The 24989-nt window shown below is 36.2% G+C and overlaps 5 protein-coding genes across 33 annotated transcripts in view; 3 read left to right on the top strand and 2 right to left on the bottom strand.

Moving 5' to 3' along the window:
- The first annotated feature begins 8956 nt into the window (after nucleotides 1-8956).
- Nucleotides 8957-11523, top strand: LOC109853444 (acetyl-CoA acetyltransferase, cytosolic). Its single transcript, XM_020425588.1, has 8 exons — nucleotides 8957-9102; nucleotides 9739-9860; nucleotides 9968-10080; nucleotides 10205-10404; nucleotides 10483-10712; nucleotides 10789-10971; nucleotides 11103-11265; nucleotides 11342-11523. The coding sequence occupies exons 1-8, from the start codon at nucleotides 9054-9056 to the stop codon at nucleotides 11458-11460; spliced, it is 1179 nt and encodes a 392-aa protein (XP_020281177.1). The 5' UTR covers nucleotides 8957-9053; the 3' UTR covers nucleotides 11461-11523.
- A 583-nt stretch (nucleotides 11524-12106) lies between these two features.
- Nucleotides 12107-14150, bottom strand: LOC109853443 (5'-nucleotidase domain-containing protein 1). Its single transcript, XM_020425587.1, has 2 exons — nucleotides 12527-14150; nucleotides 12107-12236 (listed from the first exon to the last, which is right to left on the bottom strand). The coding sequence occupies exons 1-2, from the start codon at nucleotides 13969-13971 to the stop codon at nucleotides 12203-12205; spliced, it is 1479 nt and encodes a 492-aa protein (XP_020281176.1). The 5' UTR covers nucleotides 13972-14150; the 3' UTR covers nucleotides 12107-12202.
- Nucleotides 14151-16158: 2008 nt separating this feature from the next.
- Nucleotides 16159-21663, top strand: LOC109853446 (excitatory amino acid transporter-like). Of its 3 annotated transcripts, none has more exons than XM_020425592.1 (10): nucleotides 16159-16582; nucleotides 17796-18054; nucleotides 18150-18243; nucleotides 18577-18775; nucleotides 18876-19089; nucleotides 19158-19436; nucleotides 19665-19898; nucleotides 20123-20317; nucleotides 20469-20603; nucleotides 20671-21663. In XM_020425592.1, exons 2-10 carry the CDS (start codon nucleotides 17975-17977, stop codon nucleotides 20888-20890), a joined length of 1650 nt encoding a protein of 549 aa, XP_020281181.1. In that variant the 5' UTR covers nucleotides 16159-16582; nucleotides 17796-17974; the 3' UTR covers nucleotides 20891-21663. The 3 variants fall into 3 exon arrangements, with proteins under 3 accessions (XP_020281181.1, XP_020281179.1, XP_020281180.1); XM_020425590.1 differs by having other exon boundaries at nucleotides 16159-16753; XM_020425591.1 differs by having other exon boundaries at nucleotides 16159-16765.
- A 139-nt stretch (nucleotides 21664-21802) lies between these two features.
- Nucleotides 21803-23100, bottom strand: LOC109853447 (ER membrane protein complex subunit 6). The gene is made up of 5 exons (XM_020425593.1): nucleotides 22964-23100; nucleotides 22447-22607; nucleotides 22261-22353; nucleotides 22146-22165; nucleotides 21803-21973 (listed from the first exon to the last, which is right to left on the bottom strand). Exons 1-5 carry the CDS (start codon nucleotides 23001-23003, stop codon nucleotides 21943-21945), a joined length of 345 nt encoding a protein of 114 aa, XP_020281182.1. The 5' UTR covers nucleotides 23004-23100; the 3' UTR covers nucleotides 21803-21942.
- Nucleotides 23101-23975: 875 nt separating this feature from the next.
- The window catches only part of LOC109853394 (ryanodine receptor), a 42216-nt gene continuing 41202 nt past the window's right edge, over nucleotides 23976-24989 (top strand). For 16 of the 27 annotated variants that reach the window (XM_020425505.1, XM_020425504.1, XM_020425497.1 and 13 more), the window contains exon 1: nucleotides 23977-24247. The gene's annotated coding sequence lies outside the window, so the exon portion shown is untranslated. The other 11 variants (XM_020425487.1, XM_020425484.1, XM_020425488.1 and 8 more) reach the window with 4 other exon arrangements.

The raw sequence follows: 24989 nt of genomic DNA, 5'->3' as shown, positions 1-24989 counted from the left end.
TAAATAAATAAATAAATAAATAATTCAAAGAGCAGTCTCTGAGAAGAGATTCGCGTAAACAGAGAAAAATACGGATAGAAAATCCTGCTTGTTGCAGCAAGTGTAATATAATAAATATACAGGAGCGCGCGCGGATTATTATCTCAAGACTCGTTCGCAACGCGAGTAACGCGTTTTCGTGCGGATAGCAGCGAGGATCGAGGGAGACGCGTCGATCGATCAATCTTATCTGATAAATTATGCATAATTATAACGATGAGCGGTGAGCCGGGAGATCTTTATTCGGTCATTCCTCTTTTATTCTTTTGTTAAAGCCGTCGCGCTCGAGAGAAGAGGCAATTTCTCGATGAAAAACACCAACCGAAAATTAACCGGCCGACCGAAGATTACGTAACGGAAAACAGTGTGTGTTAAAATAATTAGTGCGTATTACGTAGCGTTTCTCTTTTGCGTTGCGCGCGGTTGCAAGAGACAACAGGCTGCACAAGAACACGAGATATAAACGCGATGAAACGCGGAATGTTTTAAACCGCACGAAACGTTAATTTTCTTCTTACGTGTGTGTTCTATGACTAGCTTCTCAGCCGGTTTAATTTTTCTTCCAATAAATCTTAATTTATTCCGCGCGATGAAAAGTAATTAATATGAAAATGAAGAGGCAAGCGGAGATATCTATGTGAAATTATACCGTCAAAAAAAGCTATTTCCTTAACGCCAAAAGAAAGAACAATTAAACTCCGTCAAAATAACGGGTTTCAGAAATTTAATTTATTTGCAAAAAATGTTCAAAGTAGTTTAACAAAGAAAAAAATAAGTGTGAAGTATTAAAAATTTGTGTAGCTAAAAGCTTCTTTGTTTATTGATTATTTCAACGATAAAGAAATGAAAAATAATAACAAATAAAATTTTTTCAAACACTCGTCAAATTATGACGGATATGATAAAACTAGATATATACATTCTGGTTGTTCTAATATTTGCTCAATTATCATCTATCATTATTTAGAAATCAATAAGATTCGCGATTGAACATATTCATTATAGAGATTAGAATTCAAATTGGAGATCTCTTGACCTTGCGCTGAAAAAAAATGTGTTGATTGCATATCTACGTGTATTTCTCTCCAAGGTAACAAGATTCAAGGAGTAATTCGAGTTCATCATACATGCGCATACGTATATAAAATAATATCGAACCGTATCGAGCATTTTCTAGAGTTCGGACCTATCGGTGCTACATGACACAACGGCGACGTGATGCGAAACGGACGATTCATTAAAGCGGGCACCACTTCCCTCTGTCGATTTGGGTCGTAGTCGACGAATGTCGACCAATTTAAAGCGTATCACATCGTTTCCTGTTTATTACATCTCTGATCCGCGCGATTGCTTGCTACGTGATATTAACTGACGCGAGCAAGTAACATGCAAATTCGTATTGATTGATTTATAAATTGACTTGGCGTATCTTGAAAAATTACGTGTGCAAATTTGTCGTTTGATAAACGTGTAATGAGAGTCACACATGACGTTGTTGATCAAGCGTCTGTTATTCTGTCTGTATAATAGCGTCAAAAGTTGAATGGATGTGTGACATGATAGAAATACGAGTTGCCAAAAGAATTTATTTTGAGACCCGATCTTTAAATTCGAATAGAAACAAAGACGAGAGAAAATGCGAATTATACCTATGTATTGTATATGTACGCGCATATATATATATGTATTGTATATATATTGTATATACATATAAGATCAGCATTAAAATAACTAGTCATATAATAGACCTTTGATTTATTTTAAATAAATAAGGAAATTAAGATAAGATGCTTCTAATAGATTTCAGATTTATTTTAAATAACTAAAAAAATTAATAAGATGTCTTTTTTCTTAAATCTAGATCTAAATGTGTAACTGTTCAAAAATCAAATCTTCGTTAAATCTCTGTGTAGCTTGAAGCTTTTTTTAATTAATTACTTAAATGTTACAGAAATTAAAAATAATAATGAAAAAGTTTTTTTGATCCGTGAAATTGACGAATGTGGCAAAACTACACTCACTCTGGCTGTTCTACTACTGTGCAAGGGATTAAAATGAAGTGGTCGCGTCGATACACACGCGGATCCGTTAGACGGTAAGTTGCGTTTTTTTCTAGTGGACACCGCGAGAATTCGACACTGAGGGATTAACGACGGAAAACAATAAAAAAAAAAAAACATTAATAAATGGCCGGATTTTGAAACGCGAGAGATGGAGGCGAGCACAACAATACCTTATACCACGCACAGTAACCCATACGGGTGTTACGAGAATAAATAACTTCAACCTACTTAAGCGCGTTCATTAAACATGCTCGTATGCTACTCGTATGCCAAACACACCTATCGAATGTTGCGCCTCGAGAGTGAATCGACGAAGTCAACAGACTTGGATTTTTTGACGAAAGAGATGAAAATCCTGCTAATAAGTCTCACGCGTGCACACACAATAGAAACGTCGGAACTTTAAAGAATATACGAAGCTTGAGAAACGCATCACATTATTCTCAGCTATCGAATGAGATGTTATTTCCTTGTTTGCTCGCTTACATATAACAATACACACACACACACACACACACACACGTATATGTTACAGACAGTTGAATACCTTATCTGATCGTCGAAATACCTTTTCATTCAATTTGCAATTGATACAATTTTGCAATTACGATCGCGTGTTTGTTTTAGATAAAATTCCGATATCGCACGTATTGAGATGAAAATGTGTTAACCGTGAAAAACCGTGCTCGAGTGTAACAAGTTATGTCACCACATCACGAATGTGTACCGTGAAATGCAGAATCATTATACGTACGGTTGTGTAAAAAAAAAAAAATAGAAACTACGTAAATAAACTTATATGTGTGTACATTTGTTTTTCGCTTATTTATTTCCGGGAAAAGTCTCATAAAAAATGCAGAAAAAATACAGAAAAGTGACGGACTTAAATAATGATAATGGGAAATGTAATAAAAAAATACCCATAAAAAAAAATATATATATCCCGATAAAACAGTCGAGTTGATTTAGAACGAACCGAGACGCTTTCCGCAAACGCGCTTAAACGACCGACTTCCTTCCGTGTTTAAAAGTTCGCTGAACACACACCACGCACCAAAACCATCTGGCGGATACGCAAGCGACCAATGGCTTACTTGCATGTGCAACGTTTTTTTATCCGCCGTGCATCGTTCATGGATTCAAAACAAGATATAAAACGCGGAACAAGCTCGAACAGCGGTAATTAACGATGTAACTTACGATTTACATATGTTATTACGCGTGACGTAAGAAAATTTATCTATCATTCAACGTAACAAGGTCGTTGCTAAAAGCCCGAGTATTAATCGCCGATGTAAAGTGATCGCGTTATCTGATTTCGAAGCGAATCGGAAAGAGAGAGAGAGAGAGCAATATATTGCATACAGTTTAATGTAACTATATTCAAATGCTCGTCTTTTTAATGTGCATCGACACCGTCCATTAAAAATATCGGTAAAATTCCATTCCACGTAATTTTCGATAGAATTAATATCGTTAACTCATATCGGAAATTATTACAATAACCGATTGCAAACAAAGCAACATTTCTCGCGAAGTATCAGATTCAACTGTTTATCGATTAATTGTTAATCTCGCGTCACAAAAACTGTCCCCTGCAAGGATTCTGTCGAAGAGATTAAATTCCACGCTATTTACTCGAAAGCTTTCTCGTCCGCGAATGTCCGTTTGAAATGTCATTTCTGTGTCAAATATAATTTATCTCCGAAGAGAGTCTCAAAAACCTGACTCGACGATATTTTTTTTTTTTTTTTTTTAATTCGAAGGAAATGTCACGAGAGTGTGATGTGATTTAATTGTCGGTATTACGTTCGAACTCGAAGTGTTGTTTAGAACACACAGATAAGTTTTGTCAGAATTTGGAGGTTCGATTGTGTAAATCATCGCGCGGCGTTGCAAGATCACACGGCGCATCGGTTGGACACGTCTATTTTGGTTGATCTCGTTACGAAACAAGCTCTATCAGAGTTATTGCAAAGAGTGATTGCGATTTTTATTCGTCTCGATGTGCCTTATTATGTACGATGTTTATCGAACACTCGCGATTCGAAAATTTCGCATTTCAGTTACATTCGGGACAATTGGCTCTATTAGAATTCAAACGTGTTATCTTTATCACTACGAATTAGCGATACACACCAGTAAAATTTTCCGTTACCGAGTCAATTAACATTTTAATTGATTCTATTTAAGACACCGAACACGCGTGCGTTCACATATATTTTGAAATGGAAAAATAGATATTTTTCAAGTCGCGATTGTTTCAAGTAAAACGTCCGTTTCAAATATATTTTTTTACAAACTATACACATAGTATATGTATATATAATATGTATACGCGTATAATATAATAAAATATGATTAATATGTATATTATGTACACATAGTTAGACATTGTGCGCACAATACAGTTAGTTCAAACGAAAAAAAATTTGTTTAGATAAATATAAGTGCTATCAATATACAAACAGATAATGTAACATAAAATATAAAATAATCAACTTAGCAGCTCACATAATTTAGCTTCGAAAAATATAGATGTGTGTGTAATCGATACGAAGACTTTGACATGTGTTGGTACGCGTTTTTACGAAACCCGATATCCCTCAAGGCAAGTGTACTTCTATTCTAGCTACATAAAAGGGCGACTTGGAAGTATCGCCGTTTGCAGTTACTTCATGGATACGTTTCAAAAATTGTTTGAGTCACTTTTTCCTCTGTGCGGCGAGTAGACGCTAAAAGAAAAAAACTCGAGTAGATGCGGTAGATTCTTTTATCGCACAATTAAATCCCGAATCAAACGTCCAAGTTTGCTCGCAAGTTCGCGATTATAAAGTTGCAAAAAAAATTCAAATCGCCCATACCGCGTCGTTGACGCGTTTGAGCCGTGACTAGCACTTTGACACGCCATAGTGACAATCGCGCAAAACGTGCAACCCACGGTATTTAAAACGCAACGTGAGTCATCGGGCACAAAACGAGATAACACATACATTACATATATGATCATGAGAGACAAGAGAAGTTATTCACGAAGCAATGTTTGTATGTGAACTGCAAAGTTGAGGTCGAAATTGTAGAGATCGGTCGATATTTTCAACGCGTTAATATTACACATGCAACGGGGAACGCGCATTGACTGAACGCACCGATGACGAGAAACGAGAAGAACACGTTGTGCGGGACCGGATCCGCGGATGACGTGGGAGACCGCGGCGATCCGAAAAACGCGTTGCACGCACCGAGCGAATTAGCCGGCATTAAATTTTGCGATTGTGCGACAACGTGATGCGACGGCGTGCGCACGGGGGAGACGGCAAGACAGACGAAGACAGATAACGGTAATTTTCGAGCGGTTGGTAGAAAACGTCGCGGCGACGCGAATTGCAAGGCCGCGACCTTAATGAGCAATCAGGCTGGCGGTCCGAGAATTATTCATTCACGTGTTACGCCAAGTCGTCGTGCGGTTCGAACGACCGACCGACCGACCAATCGACCGACCGACCGACCGACCGAGTCGCGCGGCGCTGTCAAACGCGTGTCCACCGAACACACGTCTGACAAGCGATGTGTCGAGACGATGACAACCGCCGCGGACACAAAACGCGACGTCACCGAGACGTCGCGTGTCTCATCCGAATAATTAAAAAAACTGAACTAGCCTCGTGGGAAGCCGGTTTCGGAATTTTATCAGCGGACGACTATCGGTCGCATTTTCCCGACCGTTGCGGCGCGACGTGCAGCTGCGGCGGTGGCACGCGTGTCTCGCGACAATTGGGGAACGCGACGCGTCGTCACGGCGACACGCGCGATCAAAAGACGCCGCGACTAGACGATATCACGGTGAATAATAGGCGCGACGCGCCGACAAATACCTCGTTTCTCGACGAGCTCCGAAATCTCCTCCCTGTTGTCAGCCATCTTAGCACCAGTCACTGTCCCACAATGCACGCTGGGTAAAAACAAACGAACCGTTGCCGCACCGCGGCGCCTCGAGCTCCGCGATGCGCGCCGCGCTTGCCGCGACACCTGCGGCATCGCGGCGGACTTAACTCTGTCAGATGATTCAACACGATGATTATCATAGATATATATAGATGTTATATTCGATTGTGTAAATATATATATCGACTGCTGTAACGGTTTGCATAAACTATAGCGCGTCAACATGTCCGGTATACGAGAAATGCGCGAAATTCAAAAATAATCGTTAATATATCAATAATTGCTGTATACAATGTTACGTATGTTATGTATGCTTGTTTTTTATATTTATATATAAGACGTAAATATGAACATGTTCATAAAAATAGCGCTATTTAATATGCAACAATAAAAAAAAAAATAAGAGAGAAGAGTCTTTGAAAAGAGAATATGTGTGTAAAGAAGCACAATCAAACGTGACGTGCATATTTTCTATTTGTTTTAATGATCTTTAAAACATACTGTCAATGTTGTTTTTACTATAATGATGCAGTTTAAGTGTTAAAAATGTTTTCTAATTGCGGAGATATGTTAAAGATATAGAGATATCTAACGGTTAAGCGCGTAAAAATATCAACGATTTTTATATAACGCGTCGTTAATTTATTAATTGAAAAATTATTAATGTGAAAATTTTTGCAATCTTACGTATACAATTTCGTATGTATCTTTTGGTTCGGAGTAATATTAAAAATTCTCTCTCGAGTTGCGTGTATTAATGATAATGCGTTTTTCATATTGCAATTTTTTAAATATAAATTTTTTGTGCTTATATATATGCTGAACTATTGCAGCCTTCGATAAAGTATCGAATCATATCTTCTGTTTTTTTTTCAATAATATTGCGTAAACGTATACCTCTTATCTTAACTCACAACTTAATGACTGGTCGAACGCCTAGACCACTTACAGAGCGCTAACGATAATCTTTAACCCTTTTGCTGCGGCAAAAATCGCAGACATGACAGATGACAGAAATTTTCGCTGGTGCGCAAAGTATAAAGGTTCTTTAGAAAATAATACAAAAGTCGTCGAAATATTGAATATTATCGCATTTATATAAAAATATATGAATATACCGATAATAAATCGAAACGCCTTGAAGAGTCTTTAGCATCATTTGAGCGAGCATCGGTTGAGCGTCTAAAGGCGCTTCCCAACAATATATGCTCTGAGCAAACTTTCAAAGCACCCACAGACGCCTATAGCAATGAAAGGGTTAAACTTAGCACAAATTGTACATCTGTTTTAAGTTCTTAAGTCCATGTTTATAATAGTCAAAAGATGTAATTTTTAAGTCAGAAACAACGCGTTAAAAGCCAATCAGCATTTTGCTCTTGTGGAAAAGCGGCATATCGATTGGCTTCTAGCTGCGCGTAGAACGAAACTGACGTTCTGCCTGCAGCCGGTCTTGATCTCGCGAAAAATATCGCATATAATATCATTAGATATTTATGAAATATATGAAAAAAAAATATTAGATCCATTGTTATTATGATAATAGATAATAAATTCTAATATAATAAATAATTCATAAAACATCCACATGTGCGATATTTTTCAAGAATCAAGGTGGCCAGAAGAATCATGTGGACAAAGTTCTATTCCACTTCTCTATCTTACAAAGATGCTAGTGCGTCGCATTCGATGGCGACGCTCTATTTATATAACACGTCACTTTTTAGTTTTTTCTAATACTGCGTCTACACATCTACAATGAATAAATAAAATTCATCGCTCTTGGTTTACGTGTGTGACAAATCGCTTCCCAATCTGATCTTTTTCTCCTTTGACCTTCCTCTTTTACTATTGTACACAGCATTTTTATTTTATCGTCTCACGAGTTTTTGTCCCATTGTCAGATCGGCTTTAACTCTGTACGTTTGTAATGCATTTGCGTTACAAAGTTTTGACAATATTTGGCAGACGGAGGCTTTTTAGTGTATCGTATTTGTGTGTACGGACAAAATCCACGTATATATATTGTACTCCTCTGAATGAAAATGAATAATAAATATATGTAATATGCATCGCCGAAATTAAACATATATGTTTATTTTGTTTCTGTGTTGCACATAACATTCGTATGCACATATCGCAAATGTTTTTTGAAGAAAGAAATATTTAATTATAATATTTCGACAAAAGAGAGACACACTTTCAAATTATGTATAAGTTTTCTTTTTAAATAAAAAAGAAATAGATATGTGTGTGTGTACGTGAAATGTATGTACATATATATGTGTTCGCAGAAGCAAAGAACTAAATTTGAATGCATGTATTATGTACGTACGTGCATATATGTATATGTATGCACATGTATTTTATCTTTCGCACGTATCAAGGATCGCCTTCATATAAAATTTAACTCTCTGTGTGATAAAAGGTAATTCCTCTCATACATTATCACATGATTATCACATATAAAGTTACGTTTGTATTCATGTTTAATAAACTTATAAAAAAAGAGAGAAAGAGACAGAGAGAGAGAGAGAGAGAGAGAAAGAGAGAGAGAGAGAGAGAGAGACAGAGAACAACCTCAATTGTGCTCCTCTTCCACGCAAGTGCACACGTGGCACGCTTTCACAATGTCATTTCTCGCATACAGATCCTGACAGGTTCTCGTTTCTAATAGCGTCACGTAGAAGTCGACGCATATATTCCCGCGTCGTTCTCTCATTTTGACATTTTCGATACGAGTTAAATCGCTTCGGGAGCGATTAATTACGTCACCTAGGTAAATCAAGCAATACGATTGGTCCACATGTGCGAAAATATGACGTCTTTAAACATTCCGGGAATGATTCAACCCGTACCGATCGAAACCTAATAGATAGGAGTAAAATGCCGCTTGGTGGGAGAATGTGCGAGCTGAGAGCTGCCACTGCCAGTTCAGTAGTGTCAGTACGATAGCGACAGTTTTCCATTGTTGATCCGCACATCTAGATCTGTTAATACCTGCTAAAGATGAGCGAACGTAGTGTGGTAATAGTCTCTGCTGTTAGGACCCCGATAGGTAAGAATGACGCATACAGTCTAAGTTGTTACTCAACTTACACTTGCTAATGTTTAAGGAAAAACTGAAATGTAAACAATTATAGAATTTGCAAAGTTTGATAAAAGTTAAGTGAATGTAGCTTCAAGAATTTTTAATAAACAAATGTATTCTAGCTATTGAAGCAAAACACTGTTGTTGATATGTGAATATTTAAATCAGTTTATTGAAACTTAGTAGCATTAACGCTTTCGACCTTGTATTAGGTTCGTTAATGCTACTAAGTTTCAATAAACTGATTTAAATATTCGCACATCAACAACAGTGTTTTGCTTTAATAGCCAGAATACATTTGTTTATTATTTGATAAAAGTGTTTAGTGTGCTCATTCAGGTTATTATACTTTGTTTATAATGTAAAAGTTCTATCTGTACGCTATAATATTGTAAAATTAGTATATAATTGTGAAAAAATATAAAAAATTGTAAAATAAACAAACGAGTCATAAAATATATTATTTTAACAATACGAGTTGAACACTTTTATATAGTAAATCGAAGAAAGCACATGATTTTACCTCATTATATAATAAAAAACATATAAAAATTGTTTTATTATCGCATTTTATTATTATAACAAAATTCTTTATCTTACCAGGGTCATTTTGTGGTTCTTTATCTTCATTAAAAGCCTCGGAGCTGGGTAGTATTGCAATCAAGGAAAGTCTGTCAAGAATTGGGCTAAATGGAAGTGAAATTTCTGAAGTGATCATGGGACAGGTATTCAAACTTTGTATTCCAATATGTTAGGCTCTTGCCAATAAAAAAAAACTTAATTTATGCACATATAAAATAGATGATATGTACATATATTAATTTTTTGTTAGATACTCACTGCTGGAATGGGTCAAAATCCAGCTAGGCAAGCAGCTATAAATGCAGGAATACCTATTCATGTACCTGCACATCAAATAAATATGCTGTGTGGTTCTGGCGTGAAGTATGCACAATATAAATCAGTTCTTTATCTTATCAGCTATTCATCTTATTTGCTAAATATCACATAGCAACTCTTTCAATAAGAGAAAATGTGAATTACATAAGTGTTTTGTAATACATTGTAGGTCTGTAGCAACTGGATTTTTTTCCATAAAATTAGGAGAGAGTGATATAGTTGTGGCTGGTGGTCAAGAAAGCATGAGTAGATCTAAACATACTATTTATATGAGAAGCGGTACAAAAATGGGCGAATGTAGTTTAGTTGATTCAATGTTAGAGGATGGTTTAACAGATGCTTTCCATAACATTCACATGGCAATCACAGGTTTGAAAACTATTACGTCTGGACGTAAAATTTTGCGTATTTCTGGTTAATGAATATTATATCTTCACTTTATTGCAGCTGAGAATCTCGCTAAAAAATATGCAATAAGTAGAGAAGCACAGGATAAATACGCGTGCAAATCTCAGCAGAGAGCAGAGACCGCTATCACTGCTGGACATTTTGACAAAGAAATTGTCCCAGTAACTGTTACAAGCAAAACAGGATCCACTGTCGTATCCAAGGATGAATTTCCAAAATTTGGAATGACTGTGGAGAAACTCGCAAAACTAAAACCAGTGTTTGATCTGGTACGTAAATAGTCATTCCTCATAATATTTTATGTAAGTTTTTAGAGATATAACATTTTTTGATATTGCATTTTAGAAATATATTACTGCCGGTAATGCCTCTGGTATAAGTGACGGTGCAGCTGCTGTAGTTCTTATGTCACAAGAAACCGCTGCTAAAAAAGGAATTTCACCATTAGCCACTATTGTTGCGGTTGCACAAACGGGATGTGAACCTCATATAATGGGCATCGGTCCTGTTGAAGCTGTGAAATTAGTTGTTAGTACATTATATTTCGTTTGACTTACTTTCGTATCCTGTTGGTACATCATGTTTCGTTTTGACTTACTTTTGTATCCCGATGTGATAGACTTTCTTTATAACTGAAAAAGCTTAATTTATTTTATTAGTTGAAAAAAGCCAACTGGACAAAAGAAGAGGTAGATTTTTACGAATTAAATGAGGCCTTCGCAGCGCAATCAATTGCGTGTATTCAAGAACTTGGGTTAGATCCTGAGAAAGTTAACGTAAACGGTGGTGCCATTGCTCTGGGTCATCCGCTCGGAATGTCTGGTATGCACACAGAAAATACATGATGCGATTTGCTTTTATCAAATTTTTGTTTGAAAAATAAATGTTTTCGTTTCAGGAACAAGAGTACTGATCACACTGTTGTACACTTTAGAAAGAACTGGAAAGAAAAAAGGTGTTGCGTCTTTATGCATCGGAGGAGGAATGGGCATTGCTATTGCTATTGAAAGAAAATAACAAATATTTTATCCTTATATACACATAATATACATACATGTGTGTGTGCAGTGTATATATGTACATACATACATATATACGTATTTACATATGTGTAGAATATACACACACATTTTACATAAAATTTCAATAATTCTTTTATTGCTTATAACTATCACTGTTTATGTGTTAATTTGCTAAATAATAAAATTTATCATAGCGACATTTATTGCTAACAAAACATAGGGTTGTTGAATATGTAACATATATATATATATATAATATATTAAGTATTTTATTTATCTATTCTTTTTTATAAAACAAAACCAATATAGTGTTTTATGAATACTTGTATATAATACATATTAATGTATATATGTTGCAGTATTCTCTTGTATACATTGTGAGAATATTTAAGAAAAAAGTATACAAATATTATAAAAATGTTTTTACTCTGTATAAATATTAAACATGGTTAAAAAATTAAAAAAAAGTTTCAACTACATGTCTCCAAATTTAATCAATATGAGCAAACATTACGCTTAAGTTCCCAAGTCTCATACACTAGTTAGTATTTGAGTTCCCAAGTCTCATACACTAATTAAAAAATTTATTAATCTTTGTTTTTAATGTTTCTTTGTACTTCTACTTTTAAAAATTTGTTCTACAGCTGCTAGACTTTCCTTTTGTCTTTGCTGGTCACGTATTTGTTTGTATGTAGGTTTTGTATTCTCTTCTTTCCTCGACGAATTGCCGACTTGCTTCAATTGCTTCTTGATAGCTGGTATAATCCGTATCTTAAAGTGAAATACATATTATCATTAGACTAAACAAAAAAGCGTGAAAAGATAAGTTCCTATTTTTTTTTAAACTTTTTATTACAAGTTGCGATGTTTTTAACAACACGGCATTAAACAAATTTTGTAAAACGGTCTTCTAAATACAGTATATTTTTTAAATGTCATGTGTATAAATATGAAAAAACTATTACATATATAAAAAAACTATTCAGTGCTATGTCTGTAAAACCTGTAACTTTTGCTACTAATTAATAAAAGATAAACAATCGTATGTATTATTGCATTACATAGCCGATATACTAAGTGGCACAGCAGGATAATATCCGTGATATGACTTTCCACTTTTATCAAAACACGGAAATGATTCTTGCAAAGATTTCTGTGTCACCACATCGATTTCTGGTATACAGAGTTTTGCGTGTTTCTTTATTAAATGTCCCCACAGAGAGTCTACATTAATTGTTGAGTCTTTCAAGCAAAAGTAAGAACCCCATAAATTGGAATTCAAAATCTTCTCGTCAGGATGAGTCAACCGTTGATAAAGCATTCCTTCTGCCATTTGCTCTTCGATCACAGCTAATGTATCACAACGCCCAAACGCATTTGGCACGTAAATATCTTGCACTAAATTATCGCCAACATACAAACATCGTTGATCAACTTTTCCTGTTATGCGTGAAAAAAATTCTAACAGATCGCTCCAATTCCCTTGGCTATATAACTCGCCCCGTTTTAAATCTTGGCTCGAAATATTTATATCAGTCTCGTTATAATTTACAACTTTCAAAAACGGTCGTTTCATAGTAAAGAAACCAGGCTTCTTTGCAAAACATATCGCAATGTCGAAAAGAGACTGCCAATCTTTTCCAAGAGAGTAACTTGCTGTAAAGTTTGCAAAGTCTGCATTTGATCCAGTGAGAAGAAAAGTTGGGAATTTTTTTCTAACTTCTCTCAACCACGACACAGTTTTCTCGCTACATTTTCGTAAGTATTTCTCTGGATTTCGTTTAATGTGAGCAAAGATCCCGTCGTCCAATTGAAACTTCTCTCTGGAGAACATGTGCATCAGTCCAGCCAATATGTCAGGCCAGATATTATACACATCCAAGGGTGAGCCATGCTCTTCGTCAAGCATATCCACAATTCGTGCGAACACAACACTTGTTGGCATATCAAAATAATCCAATAAACTCCTCACTTTCTCAGACAGAGGACCGTACCAGGTTGTCAGTATGTCACTACAAAAGGCATCCGTAACTTCCCATCTTTGTTCTGGATAGAATTCTCTTATTTGATCTGTGCTTAACAAATGCGAGCCGTGACAAGCTCTACGGATAACACCGTCCGGGCTTACCCTCAATAAGTTTCCTTTCTCAAAATCCAGCAACAGTCCTTTCTGCATGAAATCTAGATCATCATCGGTCAGTGGTTTTAACAGGTGCTTGCTACTGTATCCCCGTTCATTCACCAAGAATTTAGCCAACATCTCGTACTCCATATTCGTCAGATTCGTGACATTGTAACGTAGCAGGGTGTTATCCAGATCAAAACCGATGCAATCGTAATCAGTGAACTTAAAAACATTCATGTTATCAGCAGATGTACTTACTGCCATGTTTATATGCACCGTATATACTAGTTCTGGTCTACCAGGTATTTCTTTACGTGCGGAAGTGTATTTAATTGCACATAACTTTGCGGTATTACGATAAGAGCCGAAGCCTCTAATCATATCTGATGAACCAATTTGTGTGTGTTAATGCACAAGTTTTGCCGCCGCCATCGCCACGTTACATTGTAAATCGTAGCCAACAACGAGGCCATTCGGAACCGGCAACTTCGAGATATCAAACGCACCTAATTGCACACACACACACATACTCCCTAAATTCGACATCTCGAAGTGTTACCTACCGACGGAAAAACATTGAACAAAATCTCTTCAGTGATAAAATACTTACGTTCAGCGGGATATGAACGCAACGGATATTTCTCGCTTGCACGAAAAACATGTCGTACTTGAAGGAGTCTCCGCACGGATCCGTGAACACGCAGTCTCTCATCACGACGTTCATGTATCTGCGAAAAAAACAAAACAAAACACAAATGCGTCGCAAAATTTCGATGTAAATATAATCGAATTTCAAGGTGAAAGTCTTTAAAATTGAATTATTGTAATCAGTACACATGTACTGAGCGCAGAATTTTGTAAACTAATTAATTTTCCAAGCGTGACATCTCTCTTTTTTCAATAATATTTCAATTTTTTTTTAACAATGATCACGTTTTTGTCAAAAAAAACCCAACAGTTGCAACCGTTGTTGTTTTCTGAACGTAATCGATACGTAGCAGTTTTCTATGTGTCCCTGCATTCCCTACAATGTCGATAAAAGTTACGTACGCATCGGCGTGTTCGACGGTGCCAAAAATGTACGCTTCATTTCGCAAATCTATTGTCGTTTGTTGCTTCTCCACGGCTTTCAGTAGAATCGACAGACTATTGTAGAAGTAGTATTTCTCGCGTTTCGAATCTTTGTTTACGTTATCCATCGCGCACAGATTTCTATAAATTACACCACCATAGAAATCCGTGTCTATCGTCGCGATCACAAGAGTAAACACACACACGTGACACCGTCGGCGTAGGGTAGCGGCGAGAGATCACGTGACTCTCACGCGCAAATTCGCGCGTAAATTGACAAGTCAAAGAAATCACCAAAGCGCACTACATTGCAGTACATTTTGTGATGTGATATCACAAAATATTTTACTCGCGTGTCATAGAAAAATTATATTAGAAAAAAATTCATTAACGTGTTTTATTAAACAAGTTATTTTTTTAGTTATGTAAAAAAATTTATGTAAAGTGTGTGTGTCTCACGTATATAAATTCTATCTTGGTTTATCACTTTATTTTTTATCTTCTAGATCATCTAATCACGTGTATTAAATGTAATATATTAGATTTATTTTAAAGTGGCGGACAATTCTCTAAACCGGATTATAATATTAACGTTAAGTAAAATATTGTTGGTTATTGTGTAATAATTATTAAACATTTTAAGCTTTCTAGCGACTACAGATATAGTTGACAAAATAATTAAAACGACGAAACGCACAATTTAGTGATAAATAACAAATAAAATAAAAAATGTAGGAGATGCGCAAGAACGTGCGTCTTGCATAACTCGATTTCCCGGAGCGCATTATTAATTTTATTTCGCTCGCTCTCTCTTTCGCGTCCACGAGATGTTATTAAATGCGTTATCGCGGGGAAATTCGATTTGTCCTCACATTACGCTACCACCGTGAACTCAATGTTGGTCTATATATAGTCACAGTCATAGCCGTCATTAGTCAGAAGAATTAGGTTACTTCTCAACGGATATAGAAAGGGGTCTGGTAAATGGTCGTATCCTACGTGCGTGTAAAACAATCACATGTAAATATATTTCCGCGTTACAGTCTCCGTGTGTGTATTTCTTCTTTTCGCGAACAATCGCTTACGTGGAAAAAAAAAAAAACAATTGAGAAATCGCGCGCAATCTTGTTGAAAACTTTAATTTAAAATATATTTGTTTGCATGTATACGTTCAAAAATATGATTTGCCCTCTGTACGCGTAATTACATGTACGTAATATTAGATTTTTATTTTACATCTCTGTGAACGCGTACGTGTTGTATAAATTTTGTATTCTCCAAGAGACACACGGTACTCCCCTCCCTCTCCTTCCCCATCCTTCTCCCCCCCCAACAATTTTGCGTCACATATGTTCCGGATCTGATGCAGGCTCTTATAAATTACGCGCGTTATGAGATAACATTCAGCACTTGACGTTCCGACGTCAGTTTCGACAATTTATCTCAGCGTCGAGACGAGAGAGAGAGTTTCTCGCTCTTTTCTACTTATTATTATCATCATCTCACGTTTTCTCACTTTTCGCCCGATGTGTCGAGCAGCGGCTCGATATTTTGGCAGTTTTCTGCGAAATGCGACTGCATTCTTCCTCTCTTCGGCGTTTATTATTCGGTGCCGTGCGACCCGCCGCGATGAGTGGCCTCTTCCTGTGAGATCTACCGGTCTTTCTTTCTCCCTTGAAGCATCTCCGTCCGTCTACGTCCCCTTTTCCCCTTTCGATATAAGCGCCTTTCGCTTCCCCGCGCACACTAATCAAGCTTCCTGGATGGGGCGCATTATCTGGCTGATTGTAGGCAGATCCGCGATATCCAGCCCACCAGCAGATCTGACCGATCTGTCGATCGCGAAAAGCCCGTCGGAAGCTCTCTTGCGGATGTCGTTTGCAATAGTGCGGTGCAATGATCCTGGATGTAATCAGATCAGGTGTGACCTCCTTCGGGGCCTTACCCCCTTGTGCGCGATCTGCCGCGATGGGTCTTGCTAGTACGCGCGAAAGCATCGCCGTGTGTCGCGATACGTTTACGCGAACGATTTGCGCGCATCTTGACGATTTATTCGTCAAGAAAAGTGTCCGCCATTGCGATTTTCGAAAGTGTAAAGAAAGAAGTTCGAGATATAAAACAGAAGAGAGATAAAAATATTACACAATCTCAAGGATATATACATATATATATATATATATATATATATATATATATATATATATATATACACATACATATACATATCCATATACACATATATATAGTTTTTGTGTATCTTTTATAAAATAGAACTTTTGCGCGCGAAAAAAATATTCTTACTCTTTCCTTCTTTTTTTCTTCTTTCATCGCTCATGCGCAGCGATAAATAGTGCATTTATTTTCTATATTTTAATAATTAAAATTGTGAAACAAAAAATAAAAAACATTTTTGCTTTGTTTCTTACGTAAGAGTCGGAACGGATCGAAGATGCTAATGAACTGATGCTCGCCGCGTTGATAAATGACGCACACTTTTGACAAATACACAAAAAAGTGAAAAAAAAAGATTTATTTAAAGAACTAAATATCACGCTCGCGCGTATATAAACTACCAAAATGTCACGGCCGACTGTGAGAATACAACTGTTACGATCTTTGGCTTATTGTTGAAATCAATCAATCCTTTGCGGGTCGAAGGTCGATTCTTTATTTAAAAACTTCGTAACAATACACGCGGTGTTCGAAATATAATTTATTTAAATTTATTTAACTCCTCGCCCGCCATAGTTTTTTTTTTTTTTTTATCTTGTTTCCGTTCGCTACCTCTTTACTTTTTTTCTGTTTGCTTCGTGAATAAATCTTGTACCGCTAAAATATACGCGTACGAAAGGGTCTCGTTTATATTCGCTTCAATAAGTGTAGCTACGGTAGTATATAGTTTCCGACTCTTACTAGAAGCCGGGACTACCAAGATTTCGCCTCGAGAATTTCGAATCATCGATGATACGGTTTTTTCGGTACGACGCCGTACCTCTTTACCGAGACCATCTCGATCACATCTAGATGCGTTATCTTAGCTCTTCGAAATTTCTCACAATCGACGCGATAACATACGAGAAACGTTGTTACGCGACACAAACGCAAAAGTAAAAAATTATTCTTGTGCACACCAGATAATCTAGAAAAATTGTGAATCGCGTTGCTCGGACATCCGAACGAAGATGATTCGCGTCATGGAAAGACGCGGCACAATCATGAAAGCAGCGGGATGATACTCGCGCAAGGATCTGTGTTCCAACCGTCCGTGCTCTCACAATATTCTGAAGCGACGTGTTTCCGCAAAGCCTGAAAGATGTCTTTGGGACAACGCATTTCCGGCGCTGTTGCGGTTCTTCGAGGAACCTCGACGGAAGCCAAAGAAGGCGGTCACACGTAAACAAAAAAAAAAACAAAAAAAAAAAAACAGATTTTTATCACACATACATTAATGGAAATTTGCCGTCAATCTCATCTGGAATGTATTCCAGGTCACATGCGGAAGAGATCGAAAAGACGACGTCCGAGGAAAAGATCGAGGTCGAAAAACCGCGCAAAGCGACGGTCGAAGACAGATTGCAGATGGTATTTAGTAAATATTTGCTATCCAATCACTGTGCGACGACTAAATTTGAACGAGAGATCTATTAAATACAATAAATAAATTGGCAACAGCGCAGTTAAATAATTGATCGGATTTTAAAAACAAATGCAAACGTTTTGCAGGACGTGATTTGATTTGCGTTCCTTTCTCGTTAATTAAAATTAAAATTTAAAATTTGTTTCGGCTAAAAAATTAAAAACCAAATGTTGTCGAGTTGCCTAAAACATAAAATATATCGGAGAAGTTCGAGATATAAATTTTTTTCGGATAAAGTGTGAATTAAATTTTTTCTCGCGCATTTACGAACGATGCAGGTGATAGAATGGATGAAAGGTAACATGCTCCTCGCACTGACCGTCGCTGGAGTTCTGGTCGGCCTAGGTCTCGGTTTTCTGGGTCGATTGGCCGATCTTTCGCCACAGTCCATAATCCTCGTCAGCTTCCCCGGAGAGATCCTTATGCGAATGCTCAAGATGTTCATCTTGCCACTCATCATTTCGTCGCTCATCTCCGGTACGGAAGTCTGATCAGATATGACGGAATGCAAAAAAAAAGTTTTTCTCACACTCGTCCATTTCTTTCTATCTTGAGACACGACACGTCGGAATTTCAGGAATGGCGCAATTGGACGTTCAGAGATCGGGTAGAATAGGCCTCAGAGCGCTAACGTATTACTCGGTGACGACCATACTAGCCGCTATTGTGGGCATTGCGATGGTGCTGATGATCCATCCGGGCAATCCGCAGATCAAAACCACGGTTGCGGCTGTGGTAAAGACCGAGGAGACGAAAGTCTCAACTCTGGACGCGATTCTCGACATAATTCGGTATGAGAGAACAGAGAATCTTGTCCTTGTAATCCGTTCGTTCGAAATTCGTAATCTTACATTCACAGAAACATGGTGCCGGAAAATCTGGTGCAAGCGTGCTTCCAGCAGGTTCAAACATCATACGTGAAGAAGAAGATAGTTGTGTTCGGCACGAACAAGACCGATTACATGATGCAACCGATTTTGGTTTACAAGGACGGCACGAATGTGATGGGCATGATCGTGTTTTGCATCATCTTCGGCGTGCTCTCGGGCCAGATCGGTCCGCGCGGTAAACTGATGGTAGATTTCTTCGTGGTGCTGAACGAGATCATCATGAAGCTCGTCTCGATAGTCGTCGTCTGGTAATGGTCATTTTTACGTCATTGCTTGAGAAACAAAATTCGTGTCAATCAGTAAACAAACAACCGCGGATGTCTAGTAATTTTTTTTTTCTCGTTAATCATTTGATGTACAACATGCGCGCTAAAATTTGATTTGTCTAAAACAATTTTTCTCTCTCTCCCGTCTTCTATAGTATATCTAAAGAGAAGTATCTTCTCTAATGTAATGCTATACAATTGCCATATCAGGTATTCCCCGTTCGGAATTATGTGTCTGATAGCTGGAAAAATCATGTCGATTACAAATCTAGCGGCGACCGCTCAGATGTTAGGTCTTTACATGGTGACAGTTGTGTTGGGCCTGATGATCCACGCTATCATCACGCTGCCAACGATCTACTGGTTTATAACACGAAAAAATCCAGCGGTGTTCTTCAGAGGCATGATGCAAGCCTGGGTTACAGCGCTGGGCACGGCTTCGAGGTAAGGCTATTGATTTGTTACGTTTAATTAACTCGCTCATTGACGAAGTTTCATATTTTCGTAATCATATTTTCTTATCTTAGAGCACGCGATCGTAATGTAAATTGCACAAAGTGCAATAAAATTCATCTTTGTAGCGTGTGATTAAATGATTTTTATCTATCTATCTATCTCTCTCTCTCTTTTTAATAGCTTTTATATAATATGTATGTGTGGATATATAGCGCAGCGACCTTGCCCTTAACTTTCCGTTGTCTCGAGGAAAACAACAAGATCGATCCGCGAGTGACACGCTTCGTCGTAGCTGTAGGTGCTACCGTGAATATGGATGGGACAGCCCTTTACGAAGCCGTAGCCGCGATCTTCATCGCGCAATTGAATGGGATCTCGTTGGGATTCGTTGAAATAATTACTGTCAGGTACGTGAAATCATTTTCTTCTCACATTGCGTCCTAAATTATTGATAAAAAAAAAACTATTTCGATCTTTTTTTATTATTTTCAAATTCACTGAATCGAAAAGAATATATTTTTTTCACGACTTAATTGGCTTTTTTTTTTTTTATCGTAGCCTTACAGCTACCTTGGCGAGCGTGGGGGCCGCAAGCATCCCCAGTGCCGCATTGGTCACCATGCTTCTGGTGTTGACTGCCTTGGGTCTTCCCACGAACGACGTTTCTCTATTATTTGCTATCGATTGGATGCTGTAAGTAGCACGCGTGTTATTGCGCTCTCGCGTTTGTGTAAATTAAAGCAATCGCTCTGCTTTAAAGGGATCGAATCAGGACATCGATCAATGTTTTGGGCGATGGTTACGGAGCTGGGATAGTTTATCATTTGAGCAAAGCGGAACTGGATAAAATGGACGAGGAGCGAAGATTGGAGAATTTAGAAACTGGAACTTTCCCTCCCGACATTCCTCTTCAACCGCCTGTTACTGAAAGCTGTCAACAAGAAGAGATAGCGGAACAAACTTCTGAAACAAAAGTTTAAAATCTCTAAGAACTTTCTCGATACAGTCAATTCGCAAAAATATCACTGTGCGCCAGTATATTTGTACGATATGATTGACTTTCACTGCCGAGAGATCGTGCTCCTTCTTCGTAATTTAAGTTTTATCAATAATTTCGAAAAATTACTTGTGTGTACCTATTAATAAATAAATATAATAATATGTAAAATATACAGTAACATAATAATAAGTAAAATATGTAATTACATATCAAGATGTGCTATAGATGTACACAAATTTTTATTTATAATAGTATATATAAATATACAACTCTCTCTGTTTGTAGCGCGTTAATGAGGATGGATTAAAGAGTTACATTTTTTGAAATAGAGAATATGAGCATATTCAGTACAAAGTATAATGAAAGTTTATATATCAATTTATTTTTTGTCTTATATATATTTACATATAAGAGAAAGTGTTTTACTGTATGTACTCTTTTAATTCTCAAAAACTAATAACACAAGAATACCAAAAAGATGTACAGTAAAATGTAGGATATGTAGAGAGAAAGCGTGTAAGGTATTGTATCCGATAGAAAATATTTATATATATATTGAAGAAATATATATTTATGAATAATTTAAGATTCTCTTGTAACATTCTTTTTGTGTGATTAAAAACAATAGCAATTTACTATTTACACAAATGTGTGTTCACATGTTGCACATACAAATATATAACTTACCGAGAACTCTGACTATATATAAATGTATAATAAAATAAAAAAATGATACACATTCTCCCAATCAAGAACATAAATATTCTATTACTCACGTTTGCATTGTCTTTCTCATATTGTCTTTCTACATTATATATTAAAATATTATACGTAAATATAAGTGAAAAATGACACAATTATTTATTATATTAATAAAAGTGCATTTTTTTTAAATACACATCAACATACTTATTCAATAAGAAAACGTTTTTTATTGATTGTTTGGTCAGTATCCACAATGATATAAATGCTATATGTTGGTGTGTAATTGTTACACGTTATTTCGCTCAAGCTATCCGTGCCTTTTTTTTCCTAATAAACATGGACCATTCCATATAAAAATCTAAGAAATATTAAGAATTATATAAGAAATATATGTGTTGTCATTTGAAGGTTAGAGTTTTCGATGTTTGGTGGAAAATTAATACAGAACACTTTAGCCTTCAGATGACACGTGTGTGTATGTGTGTAAAATATTTAGAATAGTGTTAAATATATGTGATATAAAAGGATACGTCCAGAATAATACATATGTCTGTAGAATTCACAATCAATAATTGCTATTAAGGAAAACAATTTATTCCTGAAAGTAAAAATTAGGTTTATATATATATATGGTTCAAAGGATACACAAAGTCCCCCAAAGAAACCTCCCGTAAGAAGACCTCGCCTGCTAATAAAATATTTTCTCCACTGGCTACCAACTTTCATTAATAACATTGCCTATAAAAATGTGTGTATGATATTATATGTAAATAAATACTAAATATATATGTAAATAAATACTGTAATATGTGTCCCAAGATAATAGATTACCCAAAGTCCTAAAACTGCAAAGATGTAAAATCCGAAACCATATAATCCTGTCAATCCTAACAAACCAGCTGTACCACCTGAAAGAGCTGCCATTGATATCTTACAATATTCTACAATAGCAGAATTGTTTACAAGTGCTGCCTCGCTATATGCAACAATCTCTGCAATACAAAAAAAATATTATATTTTGTACTAGTTTACTACATTGTTCGCACACATACACACAAGCATATACATAGCAGTATATACTTTTTAATACAAAAATTACAAACTTGTATGTTCTTAAAACTTATATATTTATTTATTTATATTCCACTCATTTTAATTGTAATAAGAGATTTATTTTCTTAAGCAATTTTTCTTTTACATGTTCCTGAATTAATTTATCTATTGACTAATTGCAATTAAATTGAAACACAGAACACACAAATAACAAACATAACCTTTCTCGTTGACACGTATGTAATTTTTATTTCCACCAATTGCGTTTTACTTTTGAAATAATTTTCTCACTTACCCCCTGTTTTTTCCTGTTTTGTTTTTATTTTTCCCAACATGATTCTATTATTTGCCAAAAACTTAACCTAACAATGAAAATTTTATACATAAACGAAATATTATCGTTGGATGCTTTCGGCTGCTTCTGTCAAGACACGTCAGCTGATTGCAGCGTCTGCGTACAAAACTCGAGAAAACAGCGGTAATTTAAAACTCCCTGCGAAGCGTATCATTTCGTGCAAAATCATTGAAAGTATTTGATACATAAAAATAATTATCGGCTTATGCAAAACTTATTTTGCTATAATAAAAATTTTATTTAAATGTTTTCTCTTCATATCAATACTTCCACATTATTGATAAAAGTCTTTGTAATATGTAAATACTTTTGCAAACGTCAAACTTACAATCGCCGCTCAAAGAAATACATAAACTTCTTTAAAAAATGTTTTATTTACATATAGTGTATATGTATATCTTTTTGTTAAAAAATGTATCATGTTGTTTGTCTTTTCGTAAGAAAGATATGTCAGGTTGAAAGTCTCTTGGCAAGGGTTGATGGCAACAAAATCAAGCTACAAGGTTATAATAGTCATTGTAATTTGAGATTCTTGATGAATCCAACATTGTCAAATACATAGATTTATTTACTAGAACTTTCAAATTAAAGTTCTCTCTTTGTTCTTTTACCTCTATTTTAATGTCGATGCAATTTATCTTAGTGAAAATGTGTATTAAATTAATAAAACATAAATGTAACAAAGTTGTTAAAAAAAAATAAAACGAAGAAAAATTAATTAATTAGTTTTGTCGAAGAAACAATTCCTGAAACAAGATAAATAAAACGTAGAACATACGAAGAATAACGCAATGAAACAAGAACACAATTCTTTAATGATTTTTTTCAACTTTTGGTAATTGTTACAATAAGTGACAACTTTTGAGGTGACGTCCGACGTCACTGTCGCCGATCTTACGAGTTTTCCTCAGGGTACGACGTGAAGCGTGCAGAGCGGAGCGCTCGCTCGGCTCGAGGATGAAAATAGCCGCTGAAGAACCGCTCGCTCTCGCTCCGCTCCGCTTTGCTCGGTATAGCTCCTTGAGCTTCGATAGAAATTTCGTCGCGAGGTCCGTCTCTCTCGCGACGAAAGAAGAAACGAAGGCTCGCCACTTCGAGATAGTTCTCGGCCGAGCGCGAAATATACGACCATTCTCGTCTCGGGTTGATTGTGAAATTCTCCGCATTATCACGTGAGTAAATAACACGCGAAACGGAAGTTTGTGACAAAGTGAAGTGCTCGAGGTGAGTCTTTTCACAGTGAATTTTCGCGATCAATCCTCCCACTTGAAACACACACTTTGCGAAAACAAAATCTGCAGAGAATTACCGCGCGTTCCCCTTTACACAGTTGTGTACGTGTGAGTGTATGTATGTGCACTGATGAGGGATGAGCAATATTTTGAGAGATGCTTCTGAACGATTATCGTGCGTGTTTTTCCGATCGAGAATAGTTGCTTTTTTTTTTTTTTTTTTAGAGTAATTCTTTGAAAGTGTTCAACAAAAACGGATCTTATCGCTTAACGAACTTGGAATATCCTCAAGAGAACCTGGTAATAGTTACATGTTCAATTTGTGATAAAGTATATTACTTTTAAATTTTTATACACACGCGTAAAACATACTTAGACTCGACAAATTAAAAATTGAGAAACAATTTTCGAACTATTCTTAATTTAACAGAAAATAAACTCGTACGGTTGTGTTATCCTAAAATTAGAAATTCAGTTTTTCTCAATTCTTATGCAATGTGTTATTTTTTCGAAACAGCTTTCTGCCAGACAAAAGAGATGTCACAGATGTCTGCCAGAAAGAGGCCTCTGTTGTAAAATAACATTCAGCGGGTGAAATATTTTTTGTTAAACAAAAAACAATTAATTGCCAAAATTAAAGTATTTCGATATAAATCGAACATTACGTTTGCGCGTATACTCACCAAATTTATTCTCGATTGTTGTTGCAAAAATTCGAACTGCCACATTGTGCG

The sequence above is a fragment of the Pseudomyrmex gracilis genome, unplaced genomic scaffold (assembly GCF_002006095.1).
Source record: "Pseudomyrmex gracilis isolate BER0280 unplaced genomic scaffold, ASM200609v1 scaffold_48, whole genome shotgun sequence".
Taxonomy (NCBI): domain Eukaryota; kingdom Metazoa; phylum Arthropoda; class Insecta; order Hymenoptera; family Formicidae; genus Pseudomyrmex; species Pseudomyrmex gracilis.
Note: the sequence above shows the minus strand (reverse complement) of the source record. Positions and strands in the feature narration are given on the sequence as shown.

What these genes read in the sequence shown, in the direction of transcription:
- LOC109853444 (XM_020425588.1), top strand. Translation starts at nt 9,054, where the DNA reads ATGAGCGAACGTAGTGTGGTAATAGTCTCTGCTGTTAGGACCCCGATA. An exon ending in CTGAAGTGATCATGGGACAG is followed by an intron (nt 9,861 to 9,967) that starts GTATTCAAACTT and finishes ATTTTTTGTTAG; the next exon opens with ATACTCACTGCTGGAATGGG. An exon ending in CTGTGTGGTTCTGGCGTGAA is followed by an intron (nt 10,081 to 10,204) that starts GTATGCACAATA and finishes AATACATTGTAG; the next exon opens with GTCTGTAGCAACTGGATTTT.
- LOC109853443 (XM_020425587.1), bottom strand. Translation starts at nt 13,971, where the DNA reads ATGATTAGAGGCTTCGGCTCTTATCGTAATACCGCAAAGTTATGTGCA. An exon ending in CCACTTAGTATATCGGCTAT is followed by an intron (nt 12,237 to 12,526) that starts GTAATGCAATAA and finishes TTTCACTTTAAG; the next exon opens with ATACGGATTATACCAGCTAT.
- LOC109853446 (XM_020425592.1), top strand. Translation starts at nt 17,975, where the DNA reads ATGTCTTTGGGACAACGCATTTCCGGCGCTGTTGCGGTTCTTCGAGGA. An exon ending in GCCAAAGAAGGCGGTCACAC is followed by an intron (nt 18,055 to 18,149) that starts GTAAACAAAAAA and finishes AATGTATTCCAG; the next exon opens with GTCACATGCGGAAGAGATCG. An exon ending in TCGAAGACAGATTGCAGATG is followed by an intron (nt 18,244 to 18,576) that starts GTATTTAGTAAA and finishes CGAACGATGCAG; the next exon opens with GTGATAGAATGGATGAAAGG.
- LOC109853447 (XM_020425593.1), bottom strand. Translation starts at nt 23,003, where the DNA reads ATGTTGGGAAAAATAAAAACAAAACAGGAAAAAACAGGGG. An exon ending in TTGCAGTTTTAGGACTTTGG is followed by an intron (nt 22,354 to 22,446) that starts GTAATCTATTAT and finishes ACATTTTTATAG; the next exon opens with GCAATGTTATTAATGAAAGT. An exon ending in GTTTCTTTGGGGGACTTTGT is followed by an intron (nt 22,166 to 22,260) that starts GTATCCTTTGAA and finishes TGAATTCTACAG; the next exon opens with ACATATGTATTATTCTGGAC.